The sequence below is a fragment of the Pelophylax lessonae genome, assembly GCF_965119305.1.
Source record: "Pelophylax lessonae genome assembly, chromosome: 8".
Taxonomy (NCBI): Eukaryota; Metazoa; Chordata; class Amphibia; order Anura; family Ranidae; genus Pelophylax; species Pelophylax lessonae.
The window spans coordinates 84,655,323-84,677,444 of record NC_138775.1 but is presented as its reverse complement, the minus strand read 5'-3'; the positions used below and the strand labels follow the sequence as shown (position 1 = coordinate 84,677,444).

At 44.2% G+C, this 22,122-nt stretch overlaps 1 protein-coding gene across 1 annotated transcript in view; it reads left to right on the top strand.

Annotated features, from left to right (window-relative positions):
* Nucleotides 1–22,122, top strand: part of LOC309562157 (inter-alpha-trypsin inhibitor heavy chain H3-like) — a 176,211-nt gene that overhangs the window by 153,481 nt on the left and 608 nt on the right. The window contains exons 15-18 of the mRNA XM_082266282.1: nt 4,086–4,214; nt 7,035–7,239; nt 8,034–8,206; nt 13,933–14,044. Of these exons, the coding sequence (XP_082122408.1) occupies nt 4,086–4,214; nt 7,035–7,239; nt 8,034–8,206; nt 13,933–14,044 (619 nt within the window). The remainder of the gene's footprint in view (nt 1–4,085; nt 4,215–7,034; nt 7,240–8,033; nt 8,207–13,932; nt 14,045–22,122) is intronic.

Genomic DNA, 22,122 nt, shown 5'->3' with positions numbered 1-22,122 from the left:
TGTCCAGTCGTAGCATGACAGGTAGACCCTTTGTCAGATGAGAGAACGTCCGAAGGGCTTGATATGCTGCCCGAAGTTCCAGGACGTTGGACACTATCCCTTTGTTAGGAAAACTCCACCTGCCCTGAGCCACCTCCGACAGACAGTGGGCGCCCCAGCCTATGTTGCTGGTGTCCGAAGTGATCACTACCCACGGGGCTGGTCTCAATGAGTGGAAGTTCACCAGATGATCTTTGCACAACCACCAAGGGAGACTCGCTCTCATGGCTGGAGTCAGAAAGATAGGTTGATCCAGGTGACATGCATCCCACTGTTGTAGAAATCCCTTCTGAAAGGGCCTCATCTTCCACAGGGCCCATTTTACCATGGGAACTACTGCGACCATAGTCCCGATCACTTTCAGGCATTGGCGTGCCTGAAGATGAGAAGACGAGAGGGCAAAACGAACTCTGTCCCGGACTGTACCTATCTTCTCTACTGGCAGGGATATTGTCGCCTTTGCCGTATCGAACAGAGCGCCCAGATAGACAAGGGACTGTGTTGGAGTCAAGTGGCTCTTTTCTACGTTCAGTAGCCAGCCAAAACTCTGGAGAGTGGACACGACCTGCCCTAGATGATCTACCACTTGTTCTTTGCTTTGAGACAACAGGAGGAGGTCGTCCAAATAATGATGGAGCCGGATACCTCTCATTCTCAGCAGGGCTACCACGGCCAATAAGATTTTTGAAAAGGTCCATGGAGATGTGGAGAGCCCGAAGGGGAGACAGATAAACTGTAGATGTGAACCTCCCACTGCGAACCGGAGATACTTTCGAAAACTTTCTGCCACAGGAACATGAAAGTAGGCGTCCTTCAGGTCGATGGACACCATCCAATCGGCCGGCTGAACTGCTTGTTGTATGGAAAGCAGGGTCTCCATCTTGAACTTCTCTCTCTTTATAAACTGGTTTAAGAAAGTGAGGTCTATGACCCGTTTTCTTTTGAACCAGAAAAAACAGAGAGTATATTCCTTGGCCTTGCTCGGACTCTGGAACGGAGATGACAGCCCCTTGAGCAATGAGAGACTCGACGTAAGAAAGTAAAATTTGACGTCTTTCTACTGAGGATGGTAGGGCAGTAGGCAGGAATCTTGAACCTGGCATCTCCTTAAAGACCCACTTGTGACCTGAAGACACCGTCCAGACAGTCCAGTGGTCTCGAATCGAAGCCGCCCAGACATGACGGAAGGAGAGTAGACGTGCTCCCACTCGGCATGCCTGAGCGGGCCCAACTTCAAAAGGACTTAGTGGGCTCGCGATCCCCTGAGGAGAAGTTCTTCGAAGTCGAAGTTCGAAGTTCCTGGAGGATTGTCTGGACCTCCAATTTCTATTAAATTCTCGTCCCGGCCTGTATGTGCGAGCCTCCCTGGCTCGATCTGGAACGAATTTCCTATTAGGCTGCCCCTTCTTTACATTAAACTGGCGCCGATCCTGAGGAAGAAACCCAGATTTCTCGCCCGTGGCCCGGGTTATGGCCTCATCAAGCTTGTTCCCGAAAAGGGAGGACCCCTCAAAGGGAATAGGGCACCAGACTCGTTTTGATGCCGGATCAGAGACCCACGGACGAAGCCATAGGGCCCTCTTAGCTGTGACTGAGGACAGCATAACTCTGGCCAACAGCCGGATCAGATCTATGGAAGCCTCCCCAAGAAACGACGAAGCCAGTCTAAGTTCCTGAATTGGGGAACTCCAAGCAACCTCTTCCGAGACAGTCCTGATGGATTCATCCACCACGTCAGCCCATGACTCCATAGCCCTAGATAGAGCGGCCAAGGCTAGGGCCGGTTTGCAGGCCATACCTGCCGTCAGATAAATTCTCTTTAAGTCTGAATCCATTCTTCGATCCAGTGGATCTTTGAACGAGACCATATCCTCCAGGGGAAGGGTCACGTGCTTAACCAGCCTCATTACTGCTGCGTCCACTAGAGGAGGGGATTCAAGATTTTTGACATCTTCCTCTTTAAATGGATATAACTTAGACATCTTGGAGACTAAGGAATTTTTCCGTTCCACCTTACTCCACTCCTCTGAGATAATTTTTCCCAGCTCTCCCAGGAAGGGGAAATTAACACGCTCCTTATTGAGCTGTTTAAAATATTTCTTTTGCTTGGGAGGGGGAACAGCCGACTCTTCCCAATTCAAGGTCTCCCTTACCGCCTTTACCAAGGAAGGGACTAAGGCGTACTCAAACCCCGGACAGGGGTCCTCAGATTCAGAGTCGCTTCCCGACAGGAGTGCCGATTGATGGCTTGTATGAGCAGACTCCAGGTCTTCCTGCGGATGAAGCATTGCAGGGGAAGGGCTTGGAGGAGCCGTTGCAGAGCCTCGGGATTGACTAACACCCATTTCGGCTAAAGAGTCCTTTACTACTCTTTTGACCAGGGCTTCAATACGCTGGTCAGAAGTATCCCTTTCTCCCGCAGCCTGGGAAAAATACCTGTCACACAGGGACTTCTTTTCAGGGACACGAGCGCCACAGCCCCAACAACCTGCTTTATTAGGTCTTCTTGAGTGGCTGGCTGATGTGGACGCTCTCTTATGGTGATGGGAGCCCAATGGGGACCTCCGCGAAGAGTGCCGGTGGTGAGAACTTGAGCATCTTTCACTCTTGACACTGAGTGACAAGATACTGTTTTGTCCTTTGGGAGGAGTGCCGAGTCTCTGAATGAGAAGGGCTGAAAAAATAAGAGAAAAAACAAAGAGGAGACAAACAGGAAGCTAGGAACAACTGAGTTCCAGTCCCCCCGTAACCCACACCCCCATCCTAAAAAGCCCCTAATACCTGTTAAAGGCGGGCTGACCACTGGAGGGCAGAGAGGCTTCCATTCTGGCGCTGACCTACAGGGATGTGCCGGACAACGATATCAGAAAGGAAGCAAACAAAAATGGGGGGGGGGGCTCCCAAACTGGGGACCAGCTACTCACCAGGAAACCAGGTGGGCGAAGAGCAGAGCGGCAGGGATTCAGCAGTAAGGACACCCTGCAGGGAACCAGCTGGCAGCATACAGAGCGTCTCCTTATCAGCAGTGTATACACACAACACTGCTGACAGCTTAGGAGATTTAAATATGGCGCCTAATGACATCATCAGCGATCGCCGCCTAAAAAATGCCACTGCGCATGCGCCGCTTCGCTACCGCGCATGCACGAGAACCAAGCCTCGTTCTCGAGGCGCTCGCGCATGCGCACTACGCCTCTAACCGGCGGCCGACCAGGAAGTGATCGCTGACCGGCCCCGGACCACTAGCCACCAGGGAACAAGAAAGACTCTATTGTCCATAAATAAACATAGCTGCCATGGAGATATTTAAACCAAGGGGTACTCACGAACCGCTGCCACCAGGGATGGATGATCACACACACCGGACTTTATGTCACTTTAGGGTACCGGCCACCCGCAGCAGCTGGGCTTTTTGGCCAAAGGCTGCATGCATCTTCGCCCCTACTCCATACCCCGCAGCAGCTGGGGCTTATTGGAGAACTCTATACCCAATTGGTAGAGACATCCATCTCCCGGGATCCATCTTCAGGTAGGATACAGGTAATCCTTTGGAGGACAAAAAAGGAACACGTGTGCTGAACAGGTGCAAGGATTTATGGGAGTGATGTCCTATGGGTAGGTTTGGAGGCGGGGCCAAACCCGATACGTATGTGGCCATGGAGTCTGTCAGGAAAAAAGCTCATCATTATTTAGTCCACTGCTATGGTTTCCAATTAAGACCAAAGAAAATAAGACACTGCTGTAGATTACTGAGGTGGCTGGCCTAAATTTAAATGCCACCAGTACCTATTTTAAGTACCTCTGTATTGATCATTAAAAATTGCTTGTTTGAACTTTTCTGACCTTGGAATCACCTAAATTGCTTTATCCTTATGGTCCAGAATAGCTAAAGATGTCATTATTTCACTAGTCTTATACTGAGCTACAGAATGTGAATTCTTCTTTGCTGCCTCTCTCTAAATAGCCCTTCAGAAATGTCATAGGCCATTCTCTGTCATATTGTCATAGGATTGTAACTTAAGAAGAAAGTTATATTTTTTAAATAAAATTTGTCTTAACAGTTGATTCTGATCCCCATTTTGTGATAAGCATTCCAAGCAAGAATGATGCTTTGTGCTTTAACATACAAGAAAAGCCTGGAGTGGTGCTGAATCTTGTTGAGGACCAAGAACTTGGTATGTAATACAATGTGTGTGATCTTTTGTCTTTGTTACACTGATGTACACATAAAGATTCTCATGATACAGTTATACTGAATATTATATACAATCAAATCACAGATAACCTACCTAAGTCTAATGAAAATCTTTCTGTTTTATACAGCCTCATTCAAATTTTACACATTCACGTTAGGGTGCATGGCGGAGTACTGGTCCAATTTGAAGATCCAAAGCAAGCACAACATTTTCTTACTGTTCTTTTTGGCTGCACTGATACAAATCATCTTTCATTAATGTCATTGTTGTGGGATGGGTTCCATTTGTTGCCATGGGTTATAAATCCTCCCTATCTTCCACTTTGTTGCCACTATATTTATTACAGGTACTTATAGAGCACTGTCAATTTACGCAATGCTTTACATATACGTATATATGGTACATTCACATCAGTCCCTGCTCTCAAGGAGCTTCCAATCTAAGGTCCCTAACTCATACTCATTTATACACATACTCAGGCCAATTGTGGCAGGATCCAATAAACCTACCAGCATATTTATAAAATACTTTACTGTGCCATAGTATTTTATGTAAGGTAACTTTATAACCATGTCTGGTTAGGTGGGAAATAATGTGATAGCTGCATTACTCCCATGGCAGGTGGTCACAATTCAATTTTCATCTGGCTGGAATGGGGTTTATTTAGGTGCAGTCAGTTACTATACTTTAAATTATTTACAACACTGTCCATATTTCTACAATATATTATTGGAGTGAAATTTAATTTTCTCTTACCGATTCAATCTTACCTAATGTATTGATCTAGGGGGACATTTAATTCAAAACAGGATTAGGAGATGTCAGGTGAATACGCAGGGGAAGGTAATATTTACCCTTTTATTATAGAGGATAAATGTTACAGTAAAGACTATGTATTATTGAAGAAAAGATATTGTGAATGTCAGGGAACATCATTTTCACTGGGTGAATCTTTACTAATTTTGGCTGATACATAGGTGAATGGACAACAAAGAATTAAGGCTAAAACTTGAGTAAAATTAACATAAAAAACTATTAATATAAATATCTGCTGCGTTTTTCTTCTTTGCATTCTACCAGTGAGTTAACATATTCAGCCCCCGTTCACACTAAGGCGACCTGTGAGGCGACCTGGTCGCCTCACAGGTCGCCGTAGGTCGCCTTCCATAGGGAAGCTGCGGACCCGTTCTAATAGGAGCGACACAACTAAGTCGCTCCAACTTAGAAAAAGGGTCCGGAGCTTCTTTTGGGCGACCCGGAGGCAACCCCCATAGACTTCAATGTTACGAAGTCCGTGGCGGCCGCTCCGAGGTCGCGGCGCGCTGCTCGCACCGCGACCTCGGAGGTCGTCCCTCTAAGTCGGATCGCCCCTATGTGAACGGGGCCTTAAAAAGGGTTGTATCCTTAAAAAAACAAAAAAAAAAAAAAAAAGAGAGAGATCCTGTTCCCCTGGAGCAGATTAAACAACATAGTACTTGTGCTGTCTAATCTGTCCTTCTCTAAACTGTTCACACCTCAGTATTTTTCAGCTTGTAAAAAACACTCAGCTCTGAAGCTCCAAGTAAGCAAAATCACATTAATTTCAATTGCCCCAGTTCACATCTGTGTGTTCTGAAGCCAAAAGTCTGAAGCTGAAAAAAGTAAATGAGCTTCTTTTTGGCAGATTACAAGTGTTTTTTGCCCCATTGGCTTCAATAGAAATGCCTGATTTGAGCAGGAAAAGGCTTGTAAAACGCTTGTAAAACGCTCAAATAGCAGCTCTCCGCCCCTAATTTCCTCTCCCTCTTCTCCCCCTAGTGCTTTCTATCAGCTAAACAAAAACACCTGAAGCTGTATAACACTTGTAGTACACTTCTAAAACGCTTTAAAAAAGCTTGTAAAAAGCTGCAAAAAAAGCCTTAAAAACGCCAGCTAATCATTACGCTCAGATGTGAATGGAGCCTAAAATACTTGGCTGATCCTGCCTGGTGCTGCCTTCCCCTCTGTAAACTGACCATGTTTATCATGGCTGCTGATCCAGGATTACCATGGTCAGCTTACGTGCCTATGTCATCCCACTGCTCTCCTCTCTCCCCATCCCTCCCTGCTTAGGTGCTCCTGTGTGTGTGAGCCGTCTCCGCCCCCCCTCCTGCCACTATTTGTAGCTGGCAGTAAAGGTATAGAAATATTAATGCCAGCCCCTCTGTTTTATTAATCTATCCTACACTGTGTATATTATATGTTTTTATAAAACGATGCCTGGAAGTACATTATCGCAGATCTCTTCTGGCCGGTCACGTGACCTCCCCGGGAAGGGTTGAGTGGCCAGCACACTGGTCACGTGACCTCCCCAGCTGACATTAGAGGGGGATTTCAGCCCCTCCCACTGTAGCCCTTAGATCGGAGGCAGAGAGCGGCCAGAGATCACATGATTGCCCCTAAAAGATCTGCGATAAGGTGTTTACAGGCATCGTTTAAAAAAGAGGGGTTTGCAGTAATATTTCTTTGCCTTCACAACCACTTTAGGATTTGGATTTTTTTGTACACTTGAAATGAATAACTAATGTGTTTTGCCTATTTTTAACATTTTGGAATAAGCATACACGTCTTTCCTGTCCTCATTTGGTGGTTTTCTGCCCCACGGTATCATCCTTTTTTTTTTTACACGTGAACTGAATCATATTTAAACCCCCATACCTTGATATTTATATACAATTCAACCCCTAACCCTATTCGATTATTCCACTGCGTGTCTGTGTCATCAGTTTCACAATCATATTGGAATGGAATATTCTGACTCTATTATATTATCTCCTGTAGGCATTGCAGTCAATGGTGAAATTATTGGAAAGAAGAAAACAGGCAATAATGTAATATCAAAGGAAACCTACTTTGGAAAACTAGGGATTGTAAACAAAAAGATGAAACTGAGAATTGAGGTGACAACTGAGACAATCACTATCATGATGGGTAAAAACAAGAAGGAATACACATGGGAGAAGAAAACATCTGTCAAGAAGGAAGGGTATAATAATTAAATTTAGATATATATTTTTTTTAAGAATCTGGCAGTTCCAGCTTTAAAAGTCCTAGCCCTAATTTTAACCTCGTGACTGAAAGCAAACCCCTTAACCCCAACCCCATCTGTAACCAAATGAATCCCTGAAGGGACAGCTAAGACAAAATTCCCCACCATCTGCAGTATGCTCACCTTATCCCTCCATAGGTTCAACCATGCTAAATCATACCTCCCAACTTTTTGATATGGGAATGAGGGACACCTATTAGCAAAAGTATGCAGGCATAGGACACACACCCTGCCATGCCCCTTAAAGGAGAATTGTAAAAAAATAAATGATTGGTTAAACTCATAAGTGCTTTTTTATCACTACCATTCCTTTATATCGACTTTTGGAATTTACAAATGCAGCAATTTAGAAATTGGATGAAAGGTTTAGCACTGTAAAACAGTTTTTGAAAGATAAATAATGCATTTTATATACCTCTCTAGAGATCAGACCAAAATGAGGGACAAATGAGGAGGAAAGAGGGACAGAGGGACACTTTTCCAAATCAGGGACAGTCCCTCAAAATCAGGGACAGTTGGGAGCTAAGCTAAATTCAAGCAGGCCCTATGCCCAAAGCTACCTATGCTCTGGGACCTTTAATTGAACAAGTTAAGATGACTTAATGTTTGGGTGGCTTTGTGCTGCCCCTGGCAGTCCTACCACCCTAGATCATGCCCTATGTCGGCTATTCTAAAATTCAAACACTGGATTTACCTTACTAGATGTTTTTTTTTTTTTTTTATTATTGCAGGCTTAACCTGGTTGTCAATAAGAAAAACAATGTAACACTGTCATTTGGAGAAGGGTCAAAATTTGTCATCCTTTTACATCATTTTGCGAAAGATGATCCTCTACACACAGATTTCTTAGGATTCTATACTTTGGATGATCATAAATTTTCTGCAGGCGTTCATGGATTATTAGGTAAGATGACTGTATTTATATACTAGAGTTCATTTTTAATCAACCATTGTATGTATACAACCATAAATGAATCTATTAGCAGAAGTCTTCAGTTATGGACTTTATACCTATGCTGGCAATACACAGCTTGAATTCGAGCAACGAATAGCCCTGTTGACCCCACCCGGCTCAATGATTCAATCTGAAAATTGAGGGAGCCTGGTGAAAGAATCGTTGCCAAAAAGTCACCGAAGCCAGTCAGATGCATTCACTGTTCAGGTATTATGACAGTCGCAGGTGATGGCTGACTTAGTGTAGAGGACAACGCCTGGAGAATAGGTGAGTTTTGAAGTAAGAGTTGTATTTTTTTCAATAAGTTCAGTTGGGCTTTAAACACTGCTGCAGGCAGGGTTTTTTTCAGCGGGAACGCGGGGGAACGCAGTTCCGGCACCTCCAGAACTGAATGTATGTAATTGCAAGGGGTGTTGGGGTGTGCTGGAGGGTCTATTGATGCTGGATAATAGGGAATCTATTGCTGCAGAGAATGGGGGGTCTATTGTTGCTGGGGAGGTCTTCTGTTGCTCATAGGGATTTATTGTTGCTGGGCTGGGTCTTTTGCTGCTGGTGGGTCAGTTGTTGCTGGGAGGGATTTATTGTTGAGGGAGGGGTCTTTGTTGCCGGCTGCTGGAGGGTCTATTGATGCTGGCTACTGGGGGATCTATTTGTTGCTGGAGGGGATCTATTTGTTGCTGAAGGGGATCTATTTGCTGCTGGAGTGGATCTATTTGCACAGAGGGTCTATTGTTGCTGGGGAAGTCTGTTGTTGCTGGTGGGGTATCTTGTTGCAGGGAATCAATGATTGCTGGGAGGGATCTACTGTTGAAGGAGGGGCCTAATGCTGCTGGCTGCTGGAGAGTCTATTGATGCTGGATGTTGGAAGTCCATTGGTTGCAGGGGTGGATCTATTGTCGCTGGGGTGTCCATTGTTTCTAGATCTATTATATTGCCTTTCTTGTTATCGTTAATTCTCTAAAAGGGGTGGTACTGGGAGGTGGGTAGGAGGTGAAACCAAGGAATGGTGCTCGGGGGTGGGTAGGGGACGGAGTCAAGGGGTGACTCAGAAGGGAGGAGTTCCTGCACCTATTCTCTGAGAAAAAAAGCCCTGCCTGCAGGTACTATTTATTTAGGTAGGTTTGTTTTTCAATGCAATTATTTAAGCCCCTTTCACACATACCATTGACTGATGAAATATGACATCAATGCATTCCTATGGAAAAAAGGATGAAAATGAATGATGACGGATGAAAAACGGATGTGAAACTGATGTTGGCTGAAAAAACTGATGACAAAAAAAACGTGAACTGATGAAAAGAACCCTCCGTATGTGTGAAAGGGGCCTTACACAAGGAATATTGTTGCTGCAACTCAACACATAAGGGTCTATTTATTTTTGAAAAAATTGCTCTAATAAAGCCTCAAGCATTCGCACAGCCATCCCGAATAATCACCATATAAAATATTTACTTTCTATGATCATCAGCTTCATCTAGGGACCATATTGCCCTATTTTCCTGAAATACCACAATCAGGAAAATATTGAATTATGGCTATTAGATGAAGCTGACGATCATAGGAAGTAAACATATTACACAAATTATGGGGATTATTCATGAGCTGGGTTTGCATATGCTTGGGACATTGGAATAGCAATTTTTTAAATAGGTCCTATAATGTATGCAAACCTGGTCATGTTAAGCTGCTGCTCGATGATGACGCATGATCATAGTAACCTTCAAGGTGAAATGATTGTTGGTGCTAGACATACTGTAGTTGTATCTCAGCTTTCTTCTTGAGATATTCATGTACTGCCGTCTTCAGAATTTACAGAGAATGCTACAAAGAACCAAAAATCATCCAGTGGATAGATGTTGTATTGGTAAAAACACCTTTTGAATGAGGTGGTTTGGAGGGGAATGGCCAAACTTGTTTAAGCTGAAAGGAAGTCCACAGCTGCCCAAATAACCTCTCCTTACAAGAATAGTGTGCAAAGGGAAATCTGTGAATATACAGCTCAAAACATTAACAGTAGTTTTGAGATCATTATTATTGAATCACTAAAGACTGAGAAAGTGTTTCCTGCTGTGATGTGTCTCCGTTTCTGCTGTCGCATTTAGGCTCCATTCACACTAGAGCGACTTGTCAGGCGGCTTGTCAGCCTGACAAGTCGTGGTCCCTCGCGGTCCATTGACTGCTACAGGACCCGTTCTAATAGGAGCGACACAAGTCGCTCCGACTTAGAAAAAGGGTCCTGTACTACTTCGGGGCGACCTCGGGGCGACTTGCATAGACATTCATTATATGGAGTCCGTGCAAGTCGCGCCGAAATCGCGGTGCACGGGACTTCACAAGTCGCCCCCGAAGTAGTACAGAGTTGTGCCGCTGCAGTGTGAATGGGCTCTTAGCCCTGATTCGAACACTATATTACCAAAAGTATTAGCAACTTTATTTTTACTTTATTTAAAGTATTGGGATGCCTGCCTTTACATGAACATGAACTTTAATGGCATTCCAGTATTAGCATAGGGTTCAATATTGAGTTGGCCCACCCTTTGCAGCTATAACAGCTTCAAATCTCTGGGAAGGCTGTCCACAAGGTTTAGGAGTGCGTCTATGGGAATGTTTGACCATTCTATCAGAAGCACATTTGTAAAGGTCAGGCACTGATGTAGATGAGAAGGCCTGGCTCGCGGTCTCTGATCTAATTCACTCCAAAGGTGTCCTATTGGGTTGAGGTGCAGGCCAGTCAAGTTTCTTCACCCCAAACTCACTCATCCATGTCTTTATGGACCTTGTTTTGTGCACTGATCCAAGACATTTGGTGGAGGGGGATTATGGTGTGGGGTTTTTTTTTAGGGGTTGGGCTTGGCCCCTTAGATCCAGTGAAGGGAACTCTTAAGGTGTGAGCATACCAAGACATTTTAGACAATTTCATGCTCCCAACTTTGTGGGAACAGTTTGGGGATGGCCCCTTACTGTTTCAACATGACTGGGCACCAGTACACAAAGCAAGGTCCATAAAGACATGAATGAGCGAGTTTGGAGTGGAGAAACTTGACTGACCTGCACAGAGTCCTGACTTTAACCCGAAAGAACACTTTTGGGATGAATTAGCGCGGAGACTGTGAGCCAGGCCTTCTCGTCCACATTAATGCCTGACCTCACAAAAGCGCTTCTGGAAGAATGGTCAAACATTCCCATAGACACACTCCTAAACCTTGTGGACAGCCTTCTCAAAAGAGTTGAAGCTGTTATAGCTGCAAAGGGTGGGTCAACTCAATATTGAACACTATGGACTAAGACTGGGATGCCACTAAAGTTCATGTGGTTGTAAAGGCAGGCGTCCCAATACTTTTGATAATATAGTGTAATTATGTTTAGAGGCATATATATGCAGTAGTAATCTGTGCTGAGTTTTTGAGCTGCCTTTGAGAGAGAGAAAGAGAGACCCCTCTCAAAATTTCCACTCGCCTGCTCTCATTCAGTGAGTGGAAATATGAGAAGTATGGACCGGCTGTGCTGTCCCGGGAATGTATAGCCAGTGATGCATAGGTCTGAATCATACCCATGCTTCCAATTCCACCCCCACCCCCAATCTCTTATACCTATGCCTCAAATTCCACCTCCCCCCAATCTATCATACCTATGCCTCCAATTCCACCCCCTAACCTAGATTGGGGAGGGGGGGTGGAATTGAAAGCATAGGTATGAAGGATTATGGGGAAGGGGGGTGGAATTGGAGGCATAGGTCTAATCAGCCCTCAAAGTTTCCACTTGCTTGCTCGCATTTGGCAAGTGCCACCAGATCACTCAGAGCGGGGATCTCCCACTGTGACAAAGCTTGGATTTGATTTGCCCGGCGGCCGCAGTCAAACGAAGTGATGCTTCCTGGACCGACTCCTATGATAGATAGCACACTGATCCAATGTCAGGAAATTGAAGTAGTGTGACCTCTATCATAGAAGACGGGACTTTGTTTGGCTTCGGCCAACGGGTAATTCAAATTCAAGCTGTGTCACAGTGGGAGATCCCTGCTCTGTGTAATTCGGCAGCGCTCCTCTCTCTAAATCCAGTGCACTGGTGAGGCTGCGCTGATGGGCACTGGTGAGGCTGCATTGATGGGCACTGATAGGCTGCATTGATGGGCACTGATGAGGCTGCACTGATGGGCACTGATAAGCTGCACTGAGATGCTGCACTGATGGGCACTGATATGCTCCACTGATAGGCATTGATAGGCTGCATTGATGGTCACTGATGAAGCTGCACTGATGGGCACTAATAAAGTTGTTGTTAATATTTATTTCTTTAACTTAATTCTGCATAAAACATTTAACAATGTAATTTCATGAGATAATTTATGAGGGTGTGTTTAGGGGAGGAATTAAGGGTGGGTGGGACAACTGGTGGTGAGTAACTCTTAAGCTGGATACACACTATACAACTTTTGTTGTCAGATTTCCTTTAGATTTACCTTTTCTATGTAGTGCAAGGGCCTGCCTGATTGCATACAAATTGAAAGTGTTTAGGTTTGACCTCATATTATATGGTTTTGGTAAGTCTGAAGGAAAAAATCTAAAGAAAATTGTATAGTGTGTATGACCCATTAAGGCCTGGCTAGTAGCTCAGGACTTGATACTATGAGCCCTGCCCCAGGCCATAAATAAAAATCACAGTTGCATCCAAATTGCATGCAAAACTCATTGGAATCAAAGCTATTCACAACTGTGTTCCCAACCACACCCTAAGGTAGTACCCAAATTGTCCTGTTTAGTCTTCGGCTCTCTAGTTCCCTTTTTACATTCTCCCATGGTCGTCTCCAGGACATTTCCAGAGTCTTTTCCAACCTCCGGAACTCCCTAACCCATTCTGTTGTCTATAGCCCCGTACACACGTACGGATCGTCGTCATACAAACGTCGGCGGACGAAAGATCTGCCGATTGTACGCGTGTTAGTATGGTGCCTCCGACAGCTGTCTGCGCACATTCTGCGGACAAGAGTCTTTCTTGCAAACATGAAAATTTTTGTATGCGGACACCAGACCGGACGATTGTTCGCCAGTCAGTACAGAAATCAGCCGACAGACCGCAGATTTGCAAGACTGGGCATGCTCAGAAAATAAAAAACACAGGGAAAGTTAACCATTACATGACATCACTTCTGCAGTCAGCTGAAGTCTGCGGACAAAATTCTTGTGCTGTCTTTGCACTTTTCAACAGACATCGACATCCCGGGGAGAAAAGACGAACGTTTGTATGACGACGATCGGTACGTGTGTACGGGGCTTCACTCTTACTCTCCATCTTTTTAGGGAGGCATATGCCACCTCTACCTAACAACTAAATGTTACTTTCCCCATCCACATATCTCCAAATAGGTATTACCTTTTGTGGCACTTGCCCATCCTTTTCCAAGCTCTCACAAGCAGGGTTCCTCCTAAGCCTTTTGTATTGAAATGCATTGTAAGTGTATTGCCTATCTTTATATTGTAAAGCACTGTGCAAATTGGCACAGCACAAATTCTGTATGATAATGATTTGCAATTTCAGCAAAACATAGTATTGCTACTACTATGGAACTAGATACGTGTACCTAAAATGGCCACTGACATACAAAAGGCATTTATACTATTCTTCTATAAATCATTATCTGCCTTTTATCATGGGGACACATTTTCTTATTTTTGTAGGCCAGTTTTTCCATGGAATTGATTATGAAATTTCCAACATCCATGAAACCAAAATTCCTGATAAACCAGATGCTATAATGAAAGTGAAGAATAAATTGCTGACAGTAACAAGGTAAGAAGAAATGTGTATAGATGGAATGTAGCTTATTATAAACTCTCCAGTAGTTGAAAAACATGGAAATTATGGGTGGTGCAAGAAGTGGTTCATTGACCTATCATGAACTCAAAGGATTAGCTAACTTTCAAAAAAATAAATAAATAAATGCACTTTTTCAGTTCAAAAAAATGTGCATTTACTATTTTTTTTTCTTTTTTTTTTTTTGTAAGAGCCTGGAAAGCATTTGCTGGGCGCCTACAGACTGTCAGTGTAAGCTAGGCAGTTTCACACTGACAGGAAGAATCAATAAACTACCAGAGCTCTCAACAGTGCCCTGGTAATTCATTGAGAACTACAAGCCAAGATCCATAAAGGCTGTCGGTACTTGTAGTTTTTTTCTTTGTAGAACTCTGTGAATGAATGATATAGTCAGGCGAGCGGAACCCGGTATGGGCCCTTTTTTAAAAAAATTGTTATTGTGATAGCAAGCGGGGGGAGAACAACCCCCGCTTGCTGTCACAATGGGGGTTCGGAGGGGGGAGGGGGGAGGGAATGGTTCGGTGCTACAGTAACATGTTACACCCTAAGTGTAAGATGTTAGGAAAGGTGAACTTACCCTTTAATAGAAAGTATAAAGGTCATACACATGGGCCAAATATCGGGCAGCCGATCCGAAAAAAGGTGTGCCGATCCAAATCTGATCAGCCAAAGGCAGCTCCATTCCAGACAATACTGAGTTAACACTTTCATTGCTCTGTAGTAAGCAAGATTGTTGCTCTTTAAATTCTTTTCTGGGCTTTGATGCAATAAAATATTTTAACTTAATTTGGATATTATATATTTATCTAGCAACACATCAGGGGAACAAAGTGACACTCTTTTTCCTTTCAGGTGCCAAGGCTGGTTCTTCGTATTTAGCTGTTGAGGGATGGGGGTGGGGAGCCAGACCTTAGCCCTGACCTTAGTCCAAATTATGATTAAGTCTCATTCAAATGGGCGTACCGTTCCATAAACCTATGCAAAGAGTCATCTCCACCCGCACCAGTGTTCATGGATGCATGGATCAGATCGCAGACAAACTGGGCTCTGATATGTGCATTGGCTTGGTGTGAACATACAGTTGGGGGTGGCTTGGAGATATGGGCAGGTCCATCTCCAACTCCCCACCTGTCATAAATTTGAACAGGCTGCCTGCACACATCTGCATGGAGCAGCTCTGCTTTCTATGCAGGTGAAGACAGCCCTTTGCATGGGTGTATGAATCAGTATGCCAATGTGAATGAGGCCCTCAAGCTTGCACAGAACTTCTCCCCAGTGCTACCTTGTGGGGAACAGAGTGGAGGGGGAACAAAGGTAGAATAAGTAACTGCAGGGGCCAGCATTAACACTATATATAACATACTGTAAACTAAATTAGGAAGGATGAAGCGCTACCTCCCCAATACTTCAAATAATCCTCACAACTCAAATATATAACACAAAATGTGCATAAAGGTAAAACCAAAGTAGTGGTGCTCCCAGATGGTTATATTACCGATACAGATCTAGGAACCAATATACTGTTTTTAGTAATGTAACTGTAGTGGTGGTAACTGCCAATTGACAAATGTAATTCGTACAAGTGTAAATACTAATAAAATGACAAAATAGTGCAATCATACACTTAAAATCAATACCAATTATAATAAACATGGCCAATCCCCAATACTTCATATATAATATCACTGTTCTTTGTAAAATGAAAAATGTAACATCAAGTCCATTCACTTAGTAAACATGCCGATGTTAATAATTATTAAAAAAAAAAAAAAAACATCTGTGAAGATTGTGGGCTCCACACATTAAAGACAAGTGCCCTTCACCATTCAAACTGTGTTCTCACCTCCCGGGGAGACCCTGCAAGGGGTCTATAAATGCCTTCCCCTTAGGGTAATAAATCCAGTGGTTGGCTACTTCTCAGTTGGTCCTGGGACTCTTGTTCACTTTCTGTAGTATACCTCATAAACATGTAGCATGTAAGCAGGAGAAAACATAATGTTTAAATGGTATAAAAGTAATAGGAGGAGTTGGGGTTATGCATTAACCGGGGTGGCAACCTGAATGCATGAAGTAAACAGTCTGATAGCAGTTATGGGAAATGGATGGAAATATGGACTTTATAGGCACATAGGTAAAAAGTATCAAACTTAAAAAAAAAAAAAAAAGTATCAAACTTTATTAATAAATAAATAAATAAAAAAATAACATTTTAAACAGGACAAAACATAAAAAAATAGACATGGACAATATAACAAAATCATAAACCCCAATAGCAATACCAGTCATATAACCTGTATAAAAGGTGATCTTTATTTAAAATAAAACAATCGCACTCACATTTGTAGGTGCACTAACTCCGGTGCACTCAGGTAGCGTGCTAAACACATTTGGGGTGCATGGTGCCCTTAAGGTCACTAAGACATCTGCAGGTACTAAGCTCTGTAGTCACCAGTGGCTAACAGTCTACTTCCTGGTGATGCGCAATGACATCACTGACTCCTCTCCGACATGTTTCGTCACTGGTCACGTGACTTTTTCACTTTACCTCTTGAGAAAATCACATGCCCAGTAATGAAATGCATCTATAAAGTACTAGAGATTGGCCACGTCTATTATAATTGGTTTTGATTTTGAGTGTATGATTACACTATTTTTTTTTTTTTTTTTTGTCATTGTTTTTAGTATTTATACTTTTACTTAGCACTTTTGTCAATTGGGGGTTACCACCACTACTGTTACATTACTATATATATTGGTTCCTAGATCTGTATAGGTATTATTACCAACTGGGAGCACAACTACTTTGGTTTTATGCATATGCGCATTTTGTGTTATATGTTTGAGTTGTGAGGTTTTTTGGAGTTTTGGGGACATAGTGCTAAATCCTTCTTTATGTCGTTTTTATCAACATATGTGGGAACACATATTGGTGTTAACCAGCAACCTCTAGCACACCTTTGCAGGTGATTGCAAGCTTGTTTTAGGAGTAATACATAGTAGTGCAGAAGTCAGTGGCAGCTGGTCAATAGGGGGCGCAGGGGCGCCGCCCCCCCCCCCCCCAATCAGCATCTTCAAAGAAAAAAAAATTACCATTTAAAGCCTACTAGGGGCGCCGGACCTATTGCTGGCTATGGGGGGGGGGGGTTTGGCATCCCACGTGCTGACAGCAGAGGCGCCGATTGGTGGCCTTCTGGGTGTCATCGGGGTGCAGAGCAATGCGCCCGACACTCCCCACTTCTACACTTGTAGTCCTGTGATTGGTCCAGACTCCAGCCTGGACCAAGCATTCAGGACATCCCGGCTGACGTCGTCGTGGGGGCGGTGCGTGCGTCAGTTACTCACCGTCCGTCACCTTCCGGGTTCCCGCCCGCCGTCAGAGCGAGGAGGAGCAGCGCGTGGTCGAGACGTCTCACAGAGTCACAGTCGAGTCAGCCAGCCCAGGAGAGCAGGTAAGTGATTGAAGCCTCTGCCTCAGTGCATCGTGTGTCTCCTCTGCCACCGTCATGACATTGCAGGAAAGTGCTTTTTTTATTTCAGGAGGAGAGGAGCCTATAATTTGTGTCCTATAACCCAGGGGCCAGTGTGGCCCTAAGCAAAAGGGAAGTCCCTGGGAATGGATGTCAGCAGTGGGAGAACTTAGTGAACGCAGGCATGCAGGCGGCAGGCACATCTCCCCAGTAGGCTGCACTGTGATTAGAGGGCTGGGAGATAGAGAGATAGATGTGATTAGAGGGCAAGTACATAGACATTCCCAGCTCCCAGTCTATAGGCAGCACAGGGCTGGCTGTGTGTGTGCAGGCCTGCTGCAGGGAAGGCAGCAGCAGCCTTTTCCCTTTTCCCAGCACATGTATATCTATTAGGACCCAGCAGCTGACTGCACGTCAGGAGCCTTGCACAGGTAAGGAGGGAGGCCCTTTGTGGCATTGTGTGCTGCTAGCTTGTCCGATCTTGGAGAACTTTGTGCCACCTTGCTCTGAAAAAACTTTGAGCCCGTGTGAGCTGGGGACAGCCTCTGACCTGCAAAGACAACACTGATCCCCTGCTGATCTATAGAATCTGCTGCAGTGGATTACCCGGCTATGATGCCCGCAGGTTGCTAGGCTGTAACCCATCGCAACCTGGTTAGCTTCTGCCTCTAGGATGCAAGCTGATCCCTGGTTGCTATGGCTGTGGGTGCCAGGGCTTTGGGTTATCGCATCCTCCGCACTGGGTACTAGGGCTTTGGTTGCTACGGGTTACTGCATCCTAAGCACTGGGTGCTAGGGCTTTGGTTGCTACGGGTTATTTGTATGGTCATTTTTTACTGCGTTTTTTGCCACGAAGCAATACCTATTATATTTTTCTTTTTGCGCCCCCCCAAAAATTTTGATCACCAGCCGCCACTGGCAGATGTCTTATTATCTATTTTTAACACTAACCTGCTGCTTTTTCCTGTTTGGAAAAAGCATACCTTCAAAGTGATTGTAAAGTCTCATGTTTTTTTTTTTTTTTAAATAACAAACATAGTTATACTTACCTCCCCTGTGCAGTGGTTTTGCACAGGGCAACACAGAACCTCCTTTTCTCGGATCTCTCTTTGCTGCTCCTGGCCCCTCCCTCCTGTTGAGTGCCCCCTCAGCAGGCAGCTTGCTATGGGGGCACCTGAGCCGAGCTGCAGCTCTGTGTGTCCATTCAGACACAGAGCTCCTGTTCAGCCTCACCCCCTCTCTCCTGATTGGCTAACTGATTTTGATTTACAGCAGCGGGAGCCAATGGCGCTGCTGCTGTGTCTTAGCGAAACAGGAGAGAAAGTCCCGGAGTGACTTGTGGATATCGCTGGATAGAGATGGGGCTCAGGTAAGTATTGGGGGACTGAGGTAAGCTGCTACACACATAAGGCTTTTTATCTTAATGCATAGAATGCATTAAGATAAAAAGCCCTCTACCTTTACAACTCCTTTAATTTAAGGTTAATTAGAAAAAAAATGTATATAACAAAAGACCAATGAATTTATGCATAATAGATAAAATCCAATGTGCAGTTTACTACAGGCCTGTACAGTATCTGACAAAAGTGAATAGACCTCTCACATTTTTGGAAATATTTTATTATATCTTTTCATGTGACAACACTGAAGAAATAACACTTTGCTACAATGTAAAGTAGTGAGTGTACAGCTTGTATACCAGTGTAAATTTGCTGTCCCCTCAAAATAACTCAACACACAGCCATTAATGTCTAAACCGCTGGCAACCAAAGTTATTACACCCCTAAGTGAAAATGTCCAAATTGGGTCCAATTAGCCATTTTCCCTCCCCGGAGTAATGTGACTCGTTAGTGTTAAAAGGTCTCAGGTGTGAATGGGGAGCAGGTGTGTTAAATTTGGTGTTATCGCTCTCACTCTCTCATACTAGTCACTGAAAGTCACCTCATGGCAAAGAACTCTCTGAAACTGATCTGCATCACGGTGCCCAAGATCATACAGCGTTTTAACTGGACAGCTTCCACTCAGAACAGGCCTCGCCATGGTCAACCAAAGAAGTTGAGTGCACGTGCTCAGCGTCATATCCAGAGGTTGACTTTGGGATATACACATGTGAGTGCTGCCAGTATTGCTGCAGAGGTTGAAGGGGTGGGGGGTCAGCCTGTCAGTGCTTAGACCATACGCCGCATACTGCATCAAATTGGTCTGCATGGCTGTCGTCCCAGAAAGAAGCCTCTTCTAAAGATGATGCACAAGAAAGCCCGCAAACCATTTGCTGAAGACAACCAGACTAAGGACATGGATTACTGGAACCATGTCCTATGGTCTGATGAGACCAAGAAAAACGTATTTGGTTCAGATGGTTTCAAGCATGTGTGGCGGCAACCAGGTGAGGAGTACAAAGACAAGGGTGTTTTGCTTACAGTTAAGCATGGTGGTGGGAGTGTCATGGTCTGGGGCTGCATGAGTGCTGCCGGCACTTTGGAGCTACAGTTCACTGAGGGAACCATCAATGCCAACATGTACTGTGCCATACTGAAGCAGAGCACGATCCCCTCCCTTTGGAGACTGGGCCACAGGGCAGTATTCCAACATGATAACAACCCCAAACACACTTCCAAGACGACCTCTGCATTGCTAAAGAAGCTGAGGGTAAAGGTGATGGACTGGCCAAGCATGTCTCCAGACCTAAACCCTATTGAGCCTCTCTGGGGCATCCTAAAACGGTAGGTGGAGGAGCACAAGGTCTCTAATATCCACCAACTCAGTTATGTCATCATGAAGGAGTGGAAGAGGACAACAATGGCAACCTGTGAAGCTCTGGTGAACTCCATGCCCATGATGGTTAAGGCAGTGCTGGAAAATAATGGTGGCCACACAAAATATTGACACTTTGGGCCCAATTTGGACATTTTCACTTAGGGGTGTACTCACTTATGTTGCCAGCGGCTTAGACATTAATGGCTGTGTGTTGAGTTATTTTGAGGGGACAGCAAATTTACACCGATATACAAGGTGTACACTCACTACTTTACATTGTAGCGGGAGTGTCATTCCTTCAGTGTTATCACATGAAAAGATATTTGATTTAGCCCCGGTTCACACTTGTGCGTGTGCGGGGTTCGCATGTAATATCGGAGCGCACTGCTCCTACATTACATGCGATCGGCTGTGCGGTGCGAGTTTAGCCATACAGTTTGTATGGCTAAATTCGCACCGCACTCGCAGCAAACAAGCACAGGACCCTTTTTTCTAGCTGCATCAGGATTGGATCGCACATCGGTTCACACTTGTGCGATCCGATCCTGTGCGAGTTGCACGATCGCACTGCGATATGCGATCAAACTGGGGGTGTCGTTAAGATTATATTGACACCCCCAGCGTATCGCATATGGCAGTGTGAACTGCCGGGGGTGCGTGTGCGATGCAGGAACAGGCTGCGAATTCGCAGCCTTCCCGCATCGCATATATGTGAACCGAGCCTAAAGAATGTATTATTAACTCAAACAAAGTATCTATTTTTGCTCTCATCCTTCTCCAAATTCCTTTTTCTTTTTTTGTATTCTTTTTTTTTTTTTTGCTGCTGTGATCTGACTTCCTGTTAGAGGGTGGCTTTGTTCATCTATGGTCTCAATGTATGTAGGAATGTAGCCACCCTCTCTTGTTCACACCTGAGGTAGACTAGGAACTATAGACTATGGGATTTGTAGGGTGAATATAGCAGTGCACATGATTGCAACTAACCTAAAGGCAAAACGTTTTATTTAGTGGAGAGGAATTAGAACACCTATTAGGTTTTTGTTGCTGCATGTGCCCCCGTTAGTGAGATTCACCCTCTCTATTTGTCCTGTTTACCATTATCATTGAAAGTGAAAGTCAAATAAAATCCCAAGTATTGGGTTGTCCCCAGAAAAGTAATAGAGGGCAAATCTTTCAATGGGGATACTAGTTTTAGTGACCTGGGGGCCCAAAGGGATTCCCTTAATTTGCAGGCATTTCATCTCACTTCCTGTTTTGGCTATGGGACAGGAAGTGAAGATAAATCTCCCCAATGGGACACGGAGGGAAAACAAAAAAAACTGAAAGGAGTTATAATCCTCCTTTACTCTATCCAAAATGAAAAAATAAACTTTAGGTAAAGAATGTGTATGGACTATTTTTGGAGAATACGTTTTTTGTTTAGTGTCACGGTAACTATAGAAATGGGATTTTATTGTTCTCTTCCCAAAATTAGCTTTTCATAACACTATCTGTGATATCAAAAAGCCAGAAAAATGAATAATGCAGCTACTTTATAGCTGCATTGTCTTTTTGCTTTCAACTATTTTATTTCAAATCAATACACTCAGAGGTGCTGGGAACATTTAGACTTGTATGTGCAATCAGATGAAGAAAGACTTCAAATAGCTCCGGCAAGGCAACTTCCACACAGCAAGGCTTCCCTCCATGGGCACCCAACAGTAAATGAAACCATAGAAATGCAGAAAGGAGCACCAGACCAAAACCAAGTAAAAAAGCCAATATCTTTTTAATTGTTGAAAAAAAAGTCAAATAAAAGCAGACAACGAGTTTCAGGGGCAACATCACTTC